Source organism: Canis aureus, chromosome 1 (assembly GCF_053574225.1).
Source record: "Canis aureus isolate CA01 chromosome 1, VMU_Caureus_v.1.0, whole genome shotgun sequence".
NCBI classification, from domain to species: domain Eukaryota; kingdom Metazoa; phylum Chordata; class Mammalia; order Carnivora; family Canidae; genus Canis; species Canis aureus.
Genome location: NC_135611.1, coordinates 106055863 through 106076397, shown reverse-complemented (window position 1 = coordinate 106076397; position 20535 = coordinate 106055863). Strand labels below are relative to the sequence as shown.

General features: G+C 46.8%; 1 protein-coding gene across 5 annotated transcripts in view; it reads right to left on the bottom strand.

The window, feature by feature from the left end:
• Positions 1 to 1559: 1559 nt before the first annotated feature.
• LOC144280752 (sialic acid-binding Ig-like lectin 5) overlaps positions 1560 to 20535 on the bottom strand; it is an 86386-nt gene continuing 67410 nt past the window's right edge. For 2 of the 5 annotated variants that reach the window (XM_077843103.1, XM_077843094.1), the window contains exons 5-11: positions 20164 to 20442; positions 19915 to 19962; positions 19112 to 19369; positions 18745 to 19029; positions 18428 to 18527; positions 17570 to 17651; positions 8583 to 9048 (exon numbers count right to left, since the gene is read on the bottom strand). In XM_077843103.1, the coding sequence (XP_077699229.1) occupies positions 8857 to 9048; positions 17570 to 17651; positions 18428 to 18527; positions 18745 to 19029; positions 19112 to 19369; positions 19915 to 19962; positions 20164 to 20442 (1244 nt within the window). In that variant the 3' untranslated portion in view covers positions 8583 to 8856. Of the gene's footprint in view, positions 1824 to 8582; positions 9049 to 17569; positions 17652 to 18427; positions 18528 to 18643; positions 19030 to 19111; positions 19370 to 19914; positions 19963 to 20163; positions 20443 to 20535 lie in introns of those variants that run through there. The other 3 variants (XM_077843113.1, XM_077843121.1, XR_013349187.1) reach the window with 3 other exon arrangements.

Sequence of the window (20535 nt, the reverse complement as noted above, 5' to 3'; positions counted from 1 at the left end):
AACAGCTTGAATGTCCCCTCATCCCACATCTGGGCACCTTTCATGCTCTGGGAGCAGTTGCTGGTCTGGAGGTCTCAGAGGAAGTGGATTTTTGTGGCCCTGTTGTTGCACATTTAGATTCTATTATGTGTGCTCACTGGAGCATCCAGGTGAGGATCCTCCTTCCCAGAACCAATAGCCACGCACTGGATCTGGGCCTACCTCAGCCCATCTTGAGGTGGAGAAGATTCAAGCACACACAGAACCGTCTGCGTCATCACAACCATAGAAGTGTGTTGGAGGGAGGGTAACTCAGGATAATTCCTTCTCAGTAAAAGTTGTGGGGTGTCCTACCCCCTTCACCGGGCCCTGGCATGGGAAGATCAGGTTCCCCCCATACCTAGACTCTAGGGTCCCCAGGGTGAGGATGTCAGGTATCTGGGTTAGCACCGAGGAGGAGAGGGAGAGGCCCAGAGCTCAGAAAAATGACACAAGGAGAATCTCTCAAGCCAACCCAATCCCCTGGCTGAGGCCCTTCCCCTAATTGTCACAGCCAGAGATCGTGTTTTCCATTTGTGATGGTATCTTTTAAGAAATCTCTTCTCCAAGGAGCAATATCCTAGTCTCCCTCATCCTAGTACTTCTGTTGCTCACAGAACAGTCACAGGTGGAGGTCCCCAAGGAAACAGCCCGAGGTCCAGGGTCCTCTCCTGCAGCTTCAGACCTGGTCTGTTTGTGGGCTCAGGAGGAGTGTGGTATGTATTGGCCCCTCCCACAAATCAGAAGATGTAGGCTATTCCAGAATAAACACAGAAATCTCAGGGTGAAAGAAGGTCGGAGCATGAGGATCCACTTTGTCCTATACCATGTTCTTGTTTCTCATACTTGCAGCTCCTACCCTGCATGCTTCTCCAAGTTGTGCCTCAAATGGAGACCTAAGCTCTTCTGTGAAATCACAAGTCCTACAGCCCTCTTACCACCCCCCCTTGCCCCACGCTCCCAGCAAGGGGAGCAGCAGCAGTAGCTTGGGCTTGGATGGGGCAGGTCTGGGCCCCCGACACCGCCAGATCAATCCTTTCCAGCTGGAGATCAGAAGCAGTGGACCTGGGGCACCTGGGTGGCTCAGTGGTTGAGCGTCTGCCTTTGGCTCAGGTGGTGATCCTGGGGTCCTGGGATCAAGTCCCACATCGGGCTTCCTGCTTGGTGGGGAGTCTGCTTCTCCCTCTCATGTTCTGCTCTCTCTCTCTCAAAAAAAAAAAAAAAAAAAAAAAAGCATCTCCTCACTGTCACCACAGTTGTCCCCGAGCTGCATCTTCTTCCCAGATTACGGCTGTTTAGATTACCACAGCACCTAATAGTGGTTCCTGCTCCCTACAGTTCCTTACCCCCCACCATTCCCCCCCACCACCTTCCCTACTACCCCCCCCCACCAACCTCAGGGCCTGACTGAGGCCTTCCCCTCATCTGAATATTTAATTTTCAGATAAAATGAAGGAAAACTTAGAATTTATCTCTGTGACCCACCGGCTCCCAATATAACATCTCATCCAGGCTTCTTTTTTTAAAGATTTTATTTAATTATCCATGATAGACACACAGAGAGAGGCAGAGACATAGGCAGAGGGCGAAGCAGGCTCCACGCAGGAAGCCTGATGTGGGACTCAATCCAGGGACTATGGGATCATGCCCTGAGCCAAAGGCAGACGCTCAACCGCTGAGCCGCCCAGGCGTCCCTCATCTAGGCTTCTGATGCTTCACTCCTTCACCTGAGCTGAATCAGGGCTTCCTATAGCACCAGGCACAGAGCAGGATCACAAGTCATGCTGTCATCCAGAATTCCATGGCTGCACAAGGAAGGGATTAAAAGCAATAGTGAATATCAACCCACTGGAAAGTGATGGGAGGAAGGGGAGGAATGAGACACTGAGAGAATTTTCTGGAGGGGGTGAAGGCAGAGGCAGCCCTGGGGGGCAAGGCATCTTGTGTTTTGTGAGAAATGCATTATGTCTCTGAAGTTAACTAAGCCACCAGGATGAGGAGGTTTTCAGAGAGAGACTAAGGAGAAGCCTGGATGTCCTCCAGCCACCACTTTTGTCCCCTAGAACAGAATTTCACACCAGTCCCATTCCCCAGCCCTCCTCCTTCTCCACCTGAGGCAGGTCAGGGATATGCCTCCAGGGGGTGCTCCACAGATCATGCCAGACCTGGGGACCTCCCAGCCCTAGGGTTGGCGCTGTCCGTGGTTCTGGAGCAAAGCTGAGTGAGTTCAGTTCAGTAGGGTCCCCCAACTCTGCCAGGGACCCTAATCCACAGGCACAAGGTCCCGAGCCCTAGGTCAGCAGGGCACCTAAGTCAGAGCAGTTTCAGAAAGTCTGGGTTCCCCTTGGGAAGGAGGATCCAGAAGAAGGGGTGGGAGTGGGCTGGGCTTATCTCTGTGCTTTCCCCCTCAACCCTCTTGTTGCCTTAACATTGATGCCAGCCTGGTGAAGCATAGGGTCAGATCTTCTCTGAGGTTCCAGGTTATGCTCATGCTGTTGGCCCCTGGACCACACTTCAAGTAGGAAATCTGTGCCCCGATCTCCCCTCGAGTAGAGGATTAGGAAATAGATGGTTGTTCACCAGAGCTCCTCATGTGCTGGACTCAGGGTTGTGCCTTTCTACAAACTGGCCCAGTGAGCCTTCACAACCATTCCTAGAGAGGACTGGCTAACAATTCTCCTCATTTGGCAGAGCAGGAAACTGCAACTCAAGGTGCTAAGCAATCTTCACAGGGTTTCACATTGTTAATGCGCCTTTGGAGGCTGGGGCTGCGACCTACACGTTCTTGATGCCATAGAGTGACTCCTGAATCCACTGTATTCTAGTCTCAGAAAAGCAGATGACGCACACTGGGGAAGTGTTTTATTTATAAGGGATAGAGACCATCATACGATAATCAGAACACGTGGCAGCAGACAGCAGAAGGTGAAACCCTCATAGGAGGGGGAATCGAGGGCAGCTCGGGTGGCTCAGTGGTTTAGCACCTGCCTTCAGCCCAGGGTGTGATCCTGGAGACCCAGGATGGAGTCCCGCGTCAGGATCCCTGCATGGAGCCTACTTCTCCCTCTGCCTGTGTCTCTGCCTTTCTCTCTCCCTCTCATTCTCTGTCTCTCTGTCTCTCTCTCTTTCTCTCTGTCTCTCATGAATAAATGAATAAAATCTTATTTAAAAAAAAAGGAGGGGGAATCGAAAGTGATGAAGATCATGTCTCCAAGGACCAGCCTCTATGCCATCTTCCAACTGGTTCAGGAGACTCTGCTGCTAATAGACACGCAGCATGCTCACCAGTAGTGACAGAGTAGATTTCACTTAGCATTTGCCACTGGAATGTCTCTAGAAGAGGAAGTTCCCCAGTGAACTTCATATCCTAGGGAAGCTTCCAAGCTCATCAGGCCTCCACTGAGAATTAAGGTCTCAGTGTGACCTACAGAGAGGGTAGTTTTTGAGAATGCTAGGCCAGCTATGGAGAAGCAGGGGACTGGGGAAGAAGCAGAGCATGAGGGGGAAGAATGTGCAGAAATTTGTTTAAAAAAAAAAAAAAAAAAAAAACCAGGGCGCCTGGCTGGCTCAGTTGGTGGAGCATGTGGCTCTTGATTTCAGGTTGTGAGTTTGAGCCCCACCTTGGGTGCAGAGATTATGTAAAAATAAAATCTTAAAAAAAAAAAAACAATTCATCTCACACCTGTCAGAATGGCTAAAATCAAAAACACAAAATGGGCGCCTGGCTGGCTCAGTCAGAAGAGTGTGCAACCCTTGATCATGAATTTGAGCCCCATGTTTGGTGCAGAAATTACTAAAACAAAATAAACATTTTCCTTCAGGGATTTTATTTATTTATTTGAGAGAGTGAGATTGAATACAAGCTGGGGGGAGGAGAGGGAGAAATAGACTCCCCACTGAGTAGGGAGCCAGACATGGGGCTCCATCCCAGGACCTCAGGATCACGACCTGAGCCGAAAGCAGACACTTAACTGACTGAGCCACCTATGTACCCCTAAAATAAAATAAACTTAAAAAGAAACCAACAGTGGCACCTGGATGGCTCAGTGGTTGAGCATCTGCCTTTGGCTCAGGTCGTGATCCCGGGGTCCTGGGATTGAGTCACACATCGGGCTCCCTGTGGGGAGCCTGCTTCTCCCTCAAAAACCAAAAAGCACAAGAAACAACAAGTGTTGGAGAGGCTGTGGAGAAAAAGGGACCCTCATGCACTGTTGGTGGGAATGTGAACTGGTGCAGCCACTTTGGAAAACAGTATGTAGGTTCCTCAAAAAAATTAAAAATAGTGCACCTGGGTGACTCAGTTGGTTAAGTGTCTGCCTTTGGCTTAAGTCATTATTCTGGGGCTCTGTGGTCAAGCCCCACAACAGGCTTTCTGCTCAGCAAGGAGTCTGCTTCTCCCTCTGCCCCTCCCCTCCCCACTCATTTTCTCTTTCTCTTTGTCTCAAATAAATGAAATATTTTTAAAATTTAAAAATAGAAATACCATATGATCCAGTAATTCCACCACTGACCACTGAGTACCCCCAAAATACAAAAACACTAATTTAAAGGGACACATGCACCCTTATGTTTATTGCAACATTATTTAAAATAGCCAAATTCTGGAAGCAGCCCAAGTGTTCACTGATAGATGAATAGATAAAGAAGACATGGTACACACACACACATACAGACACACTCAATGAAATACGAGCCATAAACAAGAATGAAATCTTGCCATTTGCACAACATTGATAGGTCAAGAGGGTATATGCTAAGTGAAATAAGTCAGTCAGAAAAAGACAATTACCATGATTTCACTCATGTGGAATTTGAGAGACAAAACAAATGAACAAAGAAAAAAGAAAGACCAAAAAAGATTAAAAAAAAAAAAGATTTGAGAGAGTGAGAGAGAGATAGCAGAAGCAGAGGGAGAGGGAGAAGCAGACTCCCCATTGAGCAGGGAGCCCAGCTCTGGGCTAGATCTCAAGACCCTGAGACCATGACCTGGCCTGAAGGCAGATGCTCAACCAACCAAGACACCCAGGAGCCCCCCAGAAACAGACTCTTTTTTTTTATTTTTTTATTTATGAGTCATAGAGAGAGAGAGAGAGAGAGAGAGAGGCAGAGACACAGGCAGAGGGAGAAGCAGGCTCCATGCACCGGGAGCCCGACGTGGGATTCGATCCCGGGTCTCCAGGATCACGCCCTGGGCCAAAGGCAGGCGCTAAACTGCTGTGCCACCCAGGGATCCCTCAAAAACAGACTCTTAAATGGAGACCTGAAGGTTACCTGAGCAGAGGTGGATGGGGGGATGGGTGAAGTAGGTGAGGGAATAAGAACACACTTACAATGATGAGCACGTAGTAATGTATAGAATTGTTGAATCACTATATCCTACAACTGAAATTGCTATAACATCATATGTTAACTATACTGGAATTTTTAAAAAGATTTTATTTATTTATTCATGAGAGGCACACAGAGAGAGAGAGAGAGACTGAGAAAGAGAGGCAGAGACACAGGCAGAGGGAGAAGCAAGCTCCATGAAGGAGCCCAATGCAGGACTTGATCCTGGGACTCCGGGATCACACCCTGAGCTGAAGGCAGACGCTCAACCACTGAGCCACTCAGGCATCCCAACTATACTGGAATTAAAAGAAAAAGGCCACAGGTACAAAATAGTGTCATTTATGCTTAATCCCCAAAATGAAACTTAACACATAATCTCACTACAGTTTCAACCTCCTATAACTAGGGAGCAGGGGCTCTGGGAGCTCCAAACAGACCAGGTTCAGTGACTCCAAAGGCAGAGACACAAGCAGTGGTGAAACAAGAAAGGGATTTACTTGAAGGAGGCCAACACTGGGAAGACAGAAGACTAGCATCTCAAAGACTGTCTCCAGAATGCTGAAAACATTCCTAGGTTCCTATATGGAAAGTGGGGGCAGGGTGGTGCCTGGTTAAGTGGCTCAGCTGGTTAAGTGTCTGACTCTTGATTTTGGCTCAGGTTATGATCTCAGGGTCGTGAGACTGAGCCCCACATTGGGCTCCACACTCAGCACAGAGTCTACTGGAGATTCTCTCTCTCTCTCTCTCTCTCTCTCCCTCCCCTCCCCAACCCCTACCCACAAAAACCCCCACCCCACATCCCTTCATCCATCCCCACCCCAGCATATCTCTGAGCTTTCTCTAAAAAAAAGGAAAGGAAAGAAAATGTAGGGAAAAGACAGTTGAGGACATGCCGCTGGGCAGTAAAAGACAGGTGGATCATTGTCTTCGGGTCAGTCATGCCAGGTCTTACAGGCTCAGGACAGTTTTTATTGCTTGAGGGAATAGTTTCAGTTCCCATCATGGGATGCTTTGCCCACAAGGTTTTTTGCTTAAGAGATAAGCTGCAAGGACGAACTGAATCAATTAGAAGTACTGAGGGGGCACCTGAGTGGTTCAGTCATTAAGGGTCTAATTCTTGATCTCAGCTCAGGTCTTGACACAGGGGTCGTGAGTTCAAGCCCCTTATTGAGCTCCACACTGGGCATGGAGCCTACTTACAACAAAGCGGGGGTGGGGCACCTGGATGGCTCAGTTAGTTGAGCAGCTGCCTTTGGCTCAGGTTATGTCCTGGGATTGAGCCTTGAGTTGGGCTCCCTGCTAAGCAGGGAGCCTGCTTCTCCCTCTCCTTCTTCCTGCTGCTCCCCCTGCTTGTGCTCTCTCTGTCAAATAAATAAATAAAATCTTTAAAAAAAAAAGGTCACCCTGACCTAGACTGAGGTCAAGGTCAGGGTGGGTCACCCTCTCCCCCCCTCCCAGAAATGTAGTCTTAACTGGTCAGTCAGGAAATTTTTGATCAGCACCAATGATCTGCCACAAGGATCTTCCTTCCATCCCCAAAGGAAGATGAGGTAATGTTCAGAAGACCCCATACCTTCAATTCCCAGCACCAGGGAAAGCAGCCTAGCCGGGACAAATCTTTTTCTTTTGCTAGCTTTCTTGTCCCATCTCCTTCCAGAAAAATTTGCATTTTGTACCTCAGTAGAAATGCTTAATGTCAGGCACTTACAATCAGAAAAGCTTGTTGCTGGGCATTTGCACTGCAGTGCCACTGGTGAAGTTCTGGCTGTTTTTGTTCTAGTGCTTTGTGGAAAAGAAATAACACATTAGTCCCACTTTAGAGAAAGGGAGAGAGTGAGCTCTTTCTTTGGTCCAGGCTCTCAACTGGGATCTGTGCAAGGACTCAGGTGTGAAGGACCAGCCAGCGTTGGCCAGGTGAAGCAGAGAGGCTGGGTCTCCAGGAGAGGGTCAGAACAACACAGATGTTGTAAGGAAGACAGCAGAGAGAAGTGCAGATGAGCAGTGCTAATGAAGGAAATTCAGCTAAGTAAATTGGAGGATGTAACGGGCTTTATTCCATGACTTATGAAGTGGTCAGCATCCCTTCCAGCAAAGAGACAGGTGCTCCGAGGAGCTGTACACAGTGGAAGGTTTATAGAGGCAGGAGGGTGGGGCAAGGGAGTTATTGTCAAAAGAAAGCAGGTATTTTCAGATCGGGCCATCTTTTTTCGGGGAGGGTATTAACTTGCAGGTGACCTCACCAGTGCTGATCAGGACGTTTCAGATCCACTGTTTAAAGAGCACATTTCTGGGAGAGCTTGAAACCACTGTTAGTCTTGGTTTGCTGTCATGGAGGCAAGTGTCTCCATTTTGAGTCTGTTTCTTCTTTCCTTTCCTTTCCTTTTTTTTTTTTTTAATTTTATTTATTTGAGAGAGAGATAATGAGAGAGAGTGAGAGAGAGAGAGCACAAGTGGAAGGGAGGAGCAGGCTCCCCACTGAGCAGGGAGCGTGACAAGGAGCTCAATCCTAAGACCCCAGGATCATGACCTGAGCCGAAGGCAGACGCTCAACTAACTGAGCCACCCAGGTGCCTCTGTTGTTTCTTTTTCAACAGTAGCTAGCAGTGAGGTCATGATGGACTTTAAATGCCAGGGGCAGGGATGCCTGGGTGGCTCAGTGGTTGAGCATCATCTGCCTTTGGCTCTGATTGTGAGCCTGGGGTCCTGGGAGGAAGTCCCACATTGGGCTCCCACGGGGAGCCTCCTTCTCCCTCTGACTATGCTCTGCCTTTCTCTCTGTCTCTCATGAATAAATAAATAAAATCTTTTAAAAAATGCCAGGGGTACCAGATGCTTATGTATTGTCTAAGGTTAGGGAGCCTTGAAGGGGTTTGTGCAAGGGATCCAGGGTCGGCTCTCTGGCTGTTGGACACATCCCTGTGAGGCCCATAAATGACATAGGGAAGGGACTGGAGGTCAGGAGGTGAAGGAATGTGATGGAAGAATTGACAGGTACAAGTGGGATGAGGAGAAGACCTGACAGAGATGATAAGATGCTGTATCATGAAGCAAATGGCAGGTCAAGGGGTTGGTCCTTCCCTGGGAGGCTTTGAAGAGTTCTGGGAAGGAGCATGAGCGAGCCCTAGGCCTGGTCATCCCCAGCCTCAGGGTAACTTGCCAGCAGGACCTTTCTGTCCAAAGAAGATAGCAGTAGGAGGCATGGAGCACACATGGTGAGACAGGACCTCTGTAGGTTGATTTCTGCATGTTAATTTCTTTAATGTCCACAACCACCTCTGAGGCAGGATGCATGATCTCTGATTTACAGAACAGGAAACAGGCACAGGGAAATGGAGCAACTTGCTGGATAGTCTATGTTTGAGCCCAAGTCAGCTCTGCCTGGGGACACATGGACAGTTTTTCCTGTTCATATTGCCACAGGGCTCCACATGCTTCACTGCTTAGTGCCTGACTCTTCTCCCCCAGGGATTGTGATTCCCCAGGCCAGCACCAAGCTCTGAGCAGTCCTCATTTGCTTGTCCTGATCTCTGAGTACTCGTTGGTGCTGGTGGCCTCCTCATCCTGAGGCTCCCTCAACTTCATCTCATGAAAGCTGAAGGAGGCATAATGCAGATCCTGTTGATCCCCCGAGGTAGGGGCATCCCCAGCAGGAGTCGCCTGGTCTTGGGGGCTGTCTGGCCAGGCCTTTTGCCTGGAACCCTAAGTAAAGGAGAAATAAAGGAGTAAGAGAAGGAATAAGGCAGGTGTAGTCCCCAAGGGAAGTTGGGCTAATGGGACATTTATTCATTCATCCTCCTATTCACACACACTTCCTATGTATTCAACTCTTCACTCATCCATTTAAAATTCTGTAAGGCAAAAAATAATCATAAAATAAAATAAAATTCTTTAATGTTACAACTGATTAGGCCACATTGAAGCTTATTAATCACATTTAATCCTCACACACACACACACACAAAACCCACAGCCCAGTAGGAATAATATCTATTCTCCCCATTTTACAGATAGGGAGACTGAGGTGGGGGAAGGTGAAGTTACTTGCCCAAGGCTACTCCTTGGCAGAGCCAGGAAAGAAAAGAAACTCAGGCCAGCTGTGTTATTGGAAATTTAAAAAGGAGGAAATACTTGAACAAAAACAATAATGAAGATAAAATTCCCAGAACTGAAGAAAGATAAACCACCTCAGCTGAAAAGTTCCCCACAAATACAAGAAAAAAGACCAGGACACCACATATTCTAATACAGTGTAGTAAATCTTATGAATATCACAACCAAAGAGAAAGGTGTATATGTGCTGCCAAAGAGAGCACTCAAAGAGAAAAGTGTAAAAGTTTCCAGGGACAAAGAGTGGATTACTTACAAATGTGCAAGACTCAGACAGACATAAAATCTCTTCTTCTTCTTCCTATTTTCTTTCTTTTATTTTTTGAGAGACAAGGAGCATGCAAGATAGCAGGGAGCAGAGGGAGAGAGAGCATCTCAAGCAGACTCCACACTGAGCACAGAGGCTGACATGGAGCTCAATCTTACCACCCTGAGATCATGACCTGAGCTGAAATCAAGAGTCAGATACTTAATCACCTAAGCCACCCAGGCGCCCCCAGACATTACATTTCTCAATGGCAAACCTAGGTACAAGAAACAATAGAGTAGGGATGCCTGGGTGGCTCAGCAGTTGAGCATCTGCCTTTGGCTCAGGGCATGATCTCATTCCCAGGATTGAGTCCCAAATCGGGCCCCCTATGAGGAGCCTGCTTCTCCCTCTGTCTATGTCTCTACTTCTCTCTGTGTATCTCTCATGAATAAATAAATAAAATCTTAAAAAGAAAAAAAGAAACAATAGAGTTCAGTGTTGGGGCACCTGGGTGGCTCAGTGACTGAGGGTCTGCCTTTGGCTCAGGTCATAATCCCGGGATCCTGGGATCGAGTCCCACATCGGGCAACCTGCAGGGAGCCTGCTTCTCCCTCTGCCTATGTCTCTGCCTCTCTCTCTGTGCCTTTCATAAATAAACAAAATCTTATTTATTTATTTATTTATTTATTTATTTATTTATTTATTTATGATAGGCACACAGTGAGAGAGAAAGAGGCAGAGACACAGGCAGAGGGAGAAGCAGGCTCCATGCACCAGGAGCCCGACGTGGGATTCGATCCCGGATCTCCAGGATCGTGCCCTGGGCCAAAGGCAGGCGCTAAACCGCTGCACCACCCAGGGATTCCAATAAACAAAATCTTAAAAAGAAAAATAAATATAGTGTTTAAAACATTGGAAGAAGGGGTTGCCTGGCTGGCTCAGTCAGTAGAGCTTGCGATTGTTGATCTTGAGGCTATGAGTTTGAGTCTCATGTTGGGTGTAAAGATTACTTAAAAGGAAAATAAAATAATAAAATAAAGCATTGAAGGAAAATCATTTTGATCCTAAAATTTATATCCTGCCAAATGAAACTCAAATATAGGACCATTACATAAAATTTCAAACATGTAAGTCCTCAGAAATCTTAATACAAGAGAATCCAAATTGAAAGCACATTGGGAGGAAGAATACAAATAAAACTAACAGGGGCACCTGGGTGGCTCAGTCGGTTAAAGCATCTATCTGCCTTTAGCTCAGGTCATGATCCCAGGGTGGTGGGATCAAGCCCCTGCCCCGCCCCATATCCAGCTCCCTGCTCAGCCGGCAGCCTGCTTCTCCTTCTCCCTCTACTGCTCCCCCTGCTGGTGCTCTTTCTCTCTCTGTCAAATAAATAAATAAAAATCATATTAAAAAAAAAAGATAAAAGTAACAAAACCTGAAAATGCTGCAATAAATCTGGGGTACAAAGGTGTGACTCAGTAAAATGTGTGACTGTGTATTAAACAAAATACCAAAGAATAGAAAAATATTAGGTATGTTCATAATAATCTAGAGTGAAAAATGAAGATCTAGAAAAAGCAGCAACGTTGTAGAAAGTGTAGGGAAAGAAGCATGAGAGATATAAAAAGCACACTAAAGTTCTTTCTTGGGTATAAGGGAGAGATTGATTTTTTAAGAGAGGAGAAAATGAAATATTGAAAAAAAATGGAACCAAGCAAAAGGGAAAGGTAAAATAAGAGAATGAAAACCGCATGTATTAATAAACATAGTAAACACAAATAGAGGAAGTCAAATTGGATTTGTAAAAACCTGGCTGGCTCAATTAGTAGAGCAGGAGATTCTTAATCTCAGGATTGTGAGTTAAAGCCCCACATTGGGTGTGGATCCTACTTAAAATTCAAAAAATTTTTAGGGATGCCTGGGTGGCTCAGCGGTTGAGCACCTGCTTTCAGCCCAGGGCGTAATCCCGGGATTCCTGGGTTTAAGTCCCACATTGGGCTCCCTGCATGGAGCCTGCTTTCTCCCTCTGCCTATGTCTCCGCCTCTCTTTCTCTGTGTTTCTCATGAATAAATACATTAAATCTTTAAAAAAATTTTTTTTTAATTTTAAAAATGAAAAGTTCTTTTTTAAAAAACTTGGTTATACTACTGTTTACAAAAATCACTTCTGAAGCATAAATAAAATGTTGCTGGAGAAACAAAGGATGGACATATAACAGACATCTTACTAGCCAATGACAAATTGTTGTATCTATATTAAGATCTAACCAAATAGACTTTAGAACAAAAAGTCTCAATAGAGAAGATCATGATGTATGATCAAATGTTCAATTCACTGAGAAGATCCAATATTTCTAAAATAGGTGGACTTACAACCTAGAAATCAAAAGTAGTATGCTCCACCTGCTGAGCCAGCCAGGTGCCCCTAACTAAGATACTTAAAAAAAATTTTTTAATGGGCTCCACATCCAATGTGGGGCTCAAACTCACAACCCTGAGATCAAGAGTCATATGCTCTTCCAACTGAGCCAGCAGATGCCCTGTGATATTTTCTAAATCGGGGGGAAAAAAAAAAACCCTGTTGGGATGCCTGGGTGGCTCAGCAGTTGAGCGCCTGCCTTCAGCTCAGGGCCTGATCCCAGGATCCGGGATTGAGTCCCACATCGGGCTCCCTGCAAGGAACTTGCTTCTCCCTCTGCCTATGTCTCTGCCTCTCTCTCTCTGTCTCTCATGAATAAATAATCTAAAAAAAAAAAAGAAAAAAACTGTTAAAAATACTTCCATGTCTATATACAAATTATTAGAATAACAAGAGAGCTTAGGGGCACCTGGCTGGCTCAGTTGGAAGAGCGTGTGGCTCTTGATCTTGAGGTTGTCAGTTCACGCCCCACATTGGGTATAGAGATTACTTAAAAATAAAATCTTTTTTTTAAAGATTTATTTATGATAGAGAGAGAGAGAGAGAGGCAGAGACACAGGAGGAGGGAGAAGCAGGCTCCATGCGGAAGACTGACGTGGAACTTGATCCCAGGACTCCAGGATCGCGCCCTGGGCAAAAGGCAGGCACTAAACCGCTGAGCCACCCAAGGATCCCCTTAAAAATAAAATCTTAAAACAAAACTGGGGCATCTGGTGGCTCAGTGGTTGAGCATCTGCCTTTGGCTTAGGTCGTGATCCTGGGGTCCTGGGATCTAGTCTCTTGCCGGGCTCCCAGGAGGGAGCCTGCTTCTTCTTCTGTCTATGCCTCTGCCTTTCACTGGGTCTCTCATGAATAAATAAATAAGTTCTTAAAAAAAAAACTAACGAGAGCTTAGCAAGCTGGGAAAATATAAGATCAATAAACATGTCATTGCTTTTCATGCGTTGCTGCATCTACTGAGAGAATGAAGACAATTCTGAGCACCCAGATCAGCACTCCGAAGAGGTGAGTGTCACAGTGAGGAGATGAACATTTACAGTGAAGCCCCAGAAGAACTCTGCAGGGGCGTTGGGCCTCACCAAGGTAGAGAGTAGAAGATGTATAGATAAATTGAGGAACTGGCTACTGCTCAATCTTTTACCACCTACCGCCCATAGTCCATGTTACAGGAACATCTGTGACCAGAGGATGGAGTCTGAGTGTGCTCACTTCTCCATCAATGATTCAGGAGAGTGAGTCGTTTATTGAAATACAAAATCTTTTAGGAGAAAAATACAGGAGGGTGCCTGGATGGCTCAGTTGGTTAAGCGGTTTAGACCGCATCTGCCTTTGGCTCAGGTCATGATCCCCAGGTCCTTTAAAAGAGGCCCCCCCCCACCCCACATTGTGCTTCTCTGCTCAGCAGGGAGCCTGCTTCTCTTTCTCTCCCTCTGCCCCTCCCCCTGTTTGTACTCTCTCTCTCTGCCGCTCTCTCTCAAATAAATAAATAAAATCTAAGAAAAGAAAGAAAAAAGAAAAGAAAAATATATCTGCAGAGGATGCATGAGGCCAGGTGTTTCTTGTGTAGTATCTGCTGTGTAATCCAAAAGGACAAGTTGATTTAATATAATTCAATATAATGATGACATATTTGCATCAAATTCAGCTGCTTGGTTCAGCAAGCCATGACAGTTAAAAACCAGAATATCACAAATTTTCCAGATGGTATCTCTATCTCTGTAAAAGCATGGTGCAGTACGCTTATGAATAGATCTAAAACACTCCAGCTACCAAAACAAGAATCTAAATGACACCTAAGGCCAATTTGTAATTTTATAAAATTCTAAAACACTTTATAAAATTTTTAAGTTTCTTCTTCTTCTTCTTCTTCTTCTTCTTCTTCTTCTTCTTCTTCTTCTTCTTCTATCTCTATACCCAATGTGGGGCTCGAATTCATGACCCGGAGATCGTAAGTTGCATGCTCCTCCCACTGAGTCAGTCAGGCATCCCAACACCTCGTTGTAAATTTTTTTTAATTAATTAATTTATTTGAGAGAGAGAGAGTGTGTGTGCTTGCAAATTGGGGTAGGGAGCAAAAGGAGAGGGAGAGAGAGTTAAGCAGATTTTGCGCTGAGCACAGAGTCTGGTACAGGGCTCCATCTCAGGACCCTGAGATCATGACCTGAGCTGAAATCAAGAGCCAGCTGCTCAACTGAGCCACCCAGAAGTCCCAATGCTTATATATTTTTAATCAATATTTTAATTCTAAAAAAAAATATTTTAATTCTGCATATCATTGATGAGTGATCAGAAAATGCATTTTTAAAAAGATTTTATTTATTTATTCATGAGAGACACACAGAGAGAGAGAGGCAGGGACATAGACAGAGGGAGAAGCAGGCTCCCCATGGGGAGGTCCATGCAGGACTTGATCCCAGGACCACAGGATCATACCCTGAGCCAAAGGCAGATGCTCAATGGCTGAGCCACCCAGGCGTCCCAGAAAATGCATTTTTAAAAAGATAACATTTATAATAGTAACAAAACTAGCATTAAGGAAGTAAAATAACAAAAGGAAGACCTATCTGAAGGAGTCCTACATCTTTTTTGAAAAAAATTTAAACTAATAGATCCCTGTTTTTGTGGACAAGAAGACTTGAATTCACAAATAAGTAAATTCTTCCCAAGTTGATCTATAGATTCAATGTAATTCCAGTAAAAATACCAACAGGAGTGTTTATTGGGAACTTGACAAACTGATTCTAATGTTTAAATAGAAGAGCAAAAGGCTGAGAATAGCCAAGACACTATTAGATAAAATTAAGGAAGGGATCCTGCTCTATCAGATATCAGTACTTGGTCTTGAATCTACAGATCGGTTGCCTTGCCTCTAGAGATAGTTCTGGCTCAGACAGTTAAATTGACCACTGGAATAGAATAGAGGCCACAGACAGAGGCCCACATGTGTACTGAATTTTGATGTATGACAGAGTGGTGTGGCAGATCAGCAGAGGGGCAAGAGAAAGGTTATTCCATACACAAAGGAGAAACATATAAAGGTCAGCGCTGCACCCTACACAAAAATCAACTCCAAGTAGATTAAGTCTTTACATGTCCAAAGGAATACATAAAACTTTTAGTAGGAATTATACTTGAGGGATGTACCTGGGGGGCTCAGTGGTTGAGCATCTGCCTTTGGCTCAGATCGTGATCCCAGAGTCCTGGGATCGAGTCCTGCATCAGGCTCCCCGAAAGGAACCTGCTTCTCCCTCTACCTATATTTCTGCCTCTCTCTGTGTGTGTCTCTCATGAATAAATAAATAAATAAATAAATAAATAAATAAATAAATAAATTCATGAGACACAGAGAAAGAGGGAGGCAGAGATATAGGCAGAGGGACAAGCAGGCTTTATGCAGGGAGCCTGATGTGGGACTCAATCCCGGGCCCCCAGGATCATGCCCTGAGCCAAAGACAGATGTTCAACCTCTGACCCACCCAGGCATCCCAAATAAATAAAATCTTAAAAAAAAAAAAAAACTACACTTGAATATCCGTCTAATCTTAGAATAAGAAAGGTTTTCTTAAATGAGACCCAAAAGTCACTAAACAAAAAAGAGGAGATTGGGGAATATGGTTATATTACTATTAAGAACGTACACTCATCAAAGATCACCTTTAAAAAGTAAAGACAAATTACTGAGAAAAGTTATTTATAGTGTGTATAACCAAGAAAAAAATTAGTATGAAGACGCACAAGCTCTCCAATAAATTCAATAAGAAAGTCAAACACCTAGGCTCCTGGGTGGCTCAGTTGGTTAAGTATCTGCTTGGGTCATGATCCCCAGGGTCTTGGGATCGAGTCCCAGAATCCCATGTCAGGTTCCCTGCTCAGTGAGGAGTCTGCTTCTCCTTCTGCCTCTGCCCCTCCCCGCTGCTCATGGGCTCTCACTCACTCTCTCTCTTTCAAGTAAATAAATAAAATCTTAGAAAGAAATGAAAGAAGAAAGAAAGAAAGAAAGAAAGAAAGAAAGAAAGAAAGAAAGAAAGAAAGAAAGAAAGAAAGAAAGAAGGAAGTCAAACACCCAATAGGAAAATGGGCTGCAGATAGGACCAGGCACTTTAGAGAGGAGGTGTTCATATGCCAATGAAGACAGAGATTTTCATCCTCATTGGAACGAATGAAGTGCAGATCAATACTATAGTTATATAGTGAGACGACAAAAAATTCCGAAAATCAAGTGCTGCAGATATTATAGATCAACAGGATCTGATAGGCACAGATGGGTATATTAATGGATGCATTCATTTGCTTTGGAAAACCATTTGTCATGATCTTGTAAATTGGAACATTCACATACCCCTGACCTAGTAATCAAATTCTTAAATAATGCTGAAGAAAAATTCTTGCATGTGAATGCAATGAGATATGAACAGAAACATCTGGAGCAACTCAAATGTCCACCCACAGGAACTTAGGCAATAGACATAATCATAAAATGAAACAGGCAACTGTAACTTCATGCAACATAGATGCATCTCTGTGACGTCACTAGTAGTGGTGAGTCTGCAAAGCTAGTCCAAGAGGAGTGAACAGAGTGTGAAGCCTTTGCATGTTCAGAAGCAATTAAACTGAATAGCAGATATTTCAGGCATATATATGTGGGATAACGCTAGCAAATGAAGATTCAGAGCAATGGTTAAAGGGATATGTCACAGAGCAACACGAGCAGATATAAGTTATGGTCAGTGTTTGAGGTGAGTGTTTGGTGGGTTCACACTTGCTTATCATATTGCAAATAAAATGAGTAAGTACAAGTGAACAATGCTTGTTCCCATGATAGGAGCTTGGCCATGAATAAAGTATTTTGGATAACTCCATTTAGGGAAACACGGGCTCAATTTTATAGAAGGGCAGGGGCACCTGGATGGCTCAGTGGTTGAGCGGCTGCCTTCAGCTTCGGTTGTGATGCTAAGGTTGTGGGATCGAGTCCTGCATGGGGCTCCCTGCAGGGAGCCTGCTTCTCCCTCTGCCTGTGTCTCTGCCTCTCTCTCTGTGTGTCTCTCATGAATAAATAAATAAAACCTTTACAAATAAATAAATAAACATCAGACCAAGAAACGTGACTCGATTCTCTAAGCAACGGGCATAGACAACATCACTGAAACTCCAGAACGGCTGGAAAGCGATCGATTTTGGGAGAGGCTCTGTCTGGCTGTATCTAGCAAAGAGGTGAGGTGGGCTCAGTGATCAGCAGGAGTGGAACAAGAGTTGACCAGAGGGTCATTGGGTCACTGGGAGATGAAGGGGAAGAACAGAAGAGAAGTCAATCCCCAGCTGTCTGCCCAGGTGGCCAGACTGGAGCAGGGGTGGGGAAATGCGGAGGAGCTCCATCTGGACTCCGAATGGACAAACCTAGCCCCCATCCCCACCCCCATGCGAAAGAAGACGCCAGCATCACTCACCCAGGCAGCGGTACCCATGACAGGATCTTCATCATCCAGGCCGTCTCCACTCCCAGATGTCTGCTTCCTGCGGGCTTTCATTCTAAAGGGAGAAACCAGCACCCTGTAGCCAGGGTGGCTCAGGTACACATGGGCAGGCTTCCTGCTCCCTGGTGAAATGGCACCCAAACCCCGGAACCAGCCTCAGACCTTCCTGAGGCACTCCATTCCCCTGGATGAGTGGATATTTGGCCAGACCAAATGTCCATCACTAAAGAACTCTCTCATATGTAAAAACTTGGGCCCCCGGTGGTCATTGCAGTGTTATTCGTGATAGCCAAAAAGTAGAAACAACCCAAATGTCTATCAATACATGAGTGACCAATACAATGTGCTTCATCCATGTGATAGGATGGTATATGGAAATAAAAATAGGACAGGATACTGATGCACGAACCCTGAAAACATCACGCTAAGTGGAAGAGGTCAGTCACAAAGCACCATGTGTTGTAGGATTCCACCTATACAGAGTGTCTGGAATGAGCAAATGTAGAGAGACAAAAGAGATTGCCTAGGGCTGGGGGGGGGGGCAGGATGAAAATTAGGGAGTGGAGGGTTTCTTTCATTTGTTTCCTTTTCTTTTGGGGCTGATGAGTCCTATAATTGGGGTAATGCATGCACAACTCTGAATGCACTAAAAGGCATTGAACTGTACGCTGTAAATGTACGGGAATTACATCTCAATGAAATTGTTATATCCCCCACCCCCACCCCCACCCCCAAAAAAGACCCCCTCTGGATCTACTCTACTCTACCCTGCATTTCTGGGATTAAGTGACCTCTCTCTGCATTCCCTGTAGTTCCCCAACATAGACTTACATGCAAAAGAAGGAGAGGCACAGACATAGGAACAGCAGAGCAGTGGCACCAGCACCTCCAAGAGCTGCAGGCATGGCTCCTGCCAGGAATACCGATTTCCCTGCAGAGAAGAGGTGTGAAACTCCCTACCAGCACTCAATCTCTTGCCTTCCTACCTCCTCCCAGAACGTGCTGCAGGGCCTGCTTGGGCCCCAGAGATGGGAGACCATAACTCACCAATCACCTTCTGTCCAGGCCCCCGCCTCAGCTTCAGGCCTCCTTTTTTCTAGGATCCGGACTCCCTCCTCCCACACCTCTGCCCCCAAGAGCACCCAGACCTGGCAGCAACAGGACAGTGGCGCTCTGTTTCCCGTGCGCATTCCAGGCCTCGCAGCTGAGTCTGAGGCCAGAGCCCAGCGGCCCACGGAGGCTCAGGGAGCTGTTGGCCCAGGGCCCCTCAGAGCTGGAGGTGACAGTCAAGGAGGCATTGCTGTGGTTCCGCTCCAGCAGCCCCTCCCCCAGGCGCCAGCGCAGGGTGGGGGCCGGGCGCGCGTGGGAGGAGCAGGTGCACTGCAGCGCCTCGCCCTCCCAGGAGCAGGAGGGGCTGAGCGGCCGCGGGGGGTCTGGGAGAGGGAAGAGAAGGGGTCAGCGGTGCCCCTGCTCCCCAGGCCCCGGTGTCCTGCCGCCAGGAGTCCCCTCACTCACAGACCACAGAGAGGTGCAGGGAGACGTGCTGGGAGCCCAGCGAGTTCTGAGCTCGGCAGGTGAAGTCTCCTTGCTCCGAAACCCCTACTTGAGGCAGGTCCAGGATGGGACTTCTGTAGATGGGGGTGGCATTCAGGGCGGGGGACCCCTGGAACCAGCTCAGCTCCGCAGGGGGGTTGCTGTCAGCAGCACAGAGCAGTTGCAGAGCCCAGCTCTTCTGGATGAGAATGGATGAGGTGTTTTCCAGAATCTTCAGGGCTTTGGGACAGAGATGGAGAGAGGGAGAGGGAGAGACAGGGCATCAGCTGTGGGAGGCTCTCAGTCTCCATCCCTCCCTCCTTCCCAGGATCCCATTGCATCTCTCCTTCCTTGACCCACTGAGTTGATTCCATCAGGGCTGAAAAGCTGGGCTTTAACACCCAAAAGAGGTTGACCTCAAGTGTCTGGGCCTCATATCTTCAGGGGAGACTCAGTGTCCCACTAGGACATGCCTGGACTGTCCAGTGGCTTCACTCAGTGAACACAGCAGGAAATAGGGGTGGAGGGGTAGGAAGAGTGCCAGAGCAGTGCCATTGGTAAAGTGAAATGGGCTTTGAATTGTGTGTTTGTGCATGCTTGCACATGACAGTAGAGGTGCATGGACCCATGGGATGTGCAGGAGGGAGGGTGCTGATTTTTAACCTTGCTTTCCCCATATCTGATCCTATTCAATCTATGATCCCTACCCTCTTGTTGGGGGCTGACTCCCTACCCCCACGTCAGGGCCAGGTCCCAGCCCCCCAAGAAGACAGATTATTTCCTACCTGCAACATCACTGAAGAAGATGCTGATGGTGAGGTTCTGGGGAGCGTCTAGGATGGAAAGATATGGCCCTGCTTCAGATGTGAAGATTGGAATGGAAGTAGACCCAGCACCCAGGGAGGGGTTGGGGAACACAGGGAAGGTGGACATGACTGTCCCTGTTGACTCTTCACCTACCCTCCCAAAGGGTATTCACACATTCACACAATCCCCACTGCCCTGAGGGATCCAGCCATCTCTCCAGCACTCACAGGACACATTGAGCCTGATGGTTCTCTCCACGGTGCTCTGAGCTCCTGGCAGGGACACCCGACAGGTGAGGTTGCTGCCATGGTCCTGCAGCCTCGGGGTGAGGGTCAGCACTGAGGAGGACACGGTCTGGGGGTCCAGCCGGTCCAGAGCACCCCCTACCCAGGAGAAGGTGAGAGGTCTTCCCCCTTCGCAGAATCCCGGCAGACTGCAGGTCAGGTTTTGGGGGAAGCCAGACCTCAGGGGCTCCAGAAAGTGGATGTCCGGTTTCTGTGTCAGGGCTGAGGAGGAGAGAGGGAGGTGCCTGGGCCCTGGGCTTGTGGGGACCCAGAGTGTGACCCTGAGAGGGACCAGGGCCTCAGGGCATAAGCTGA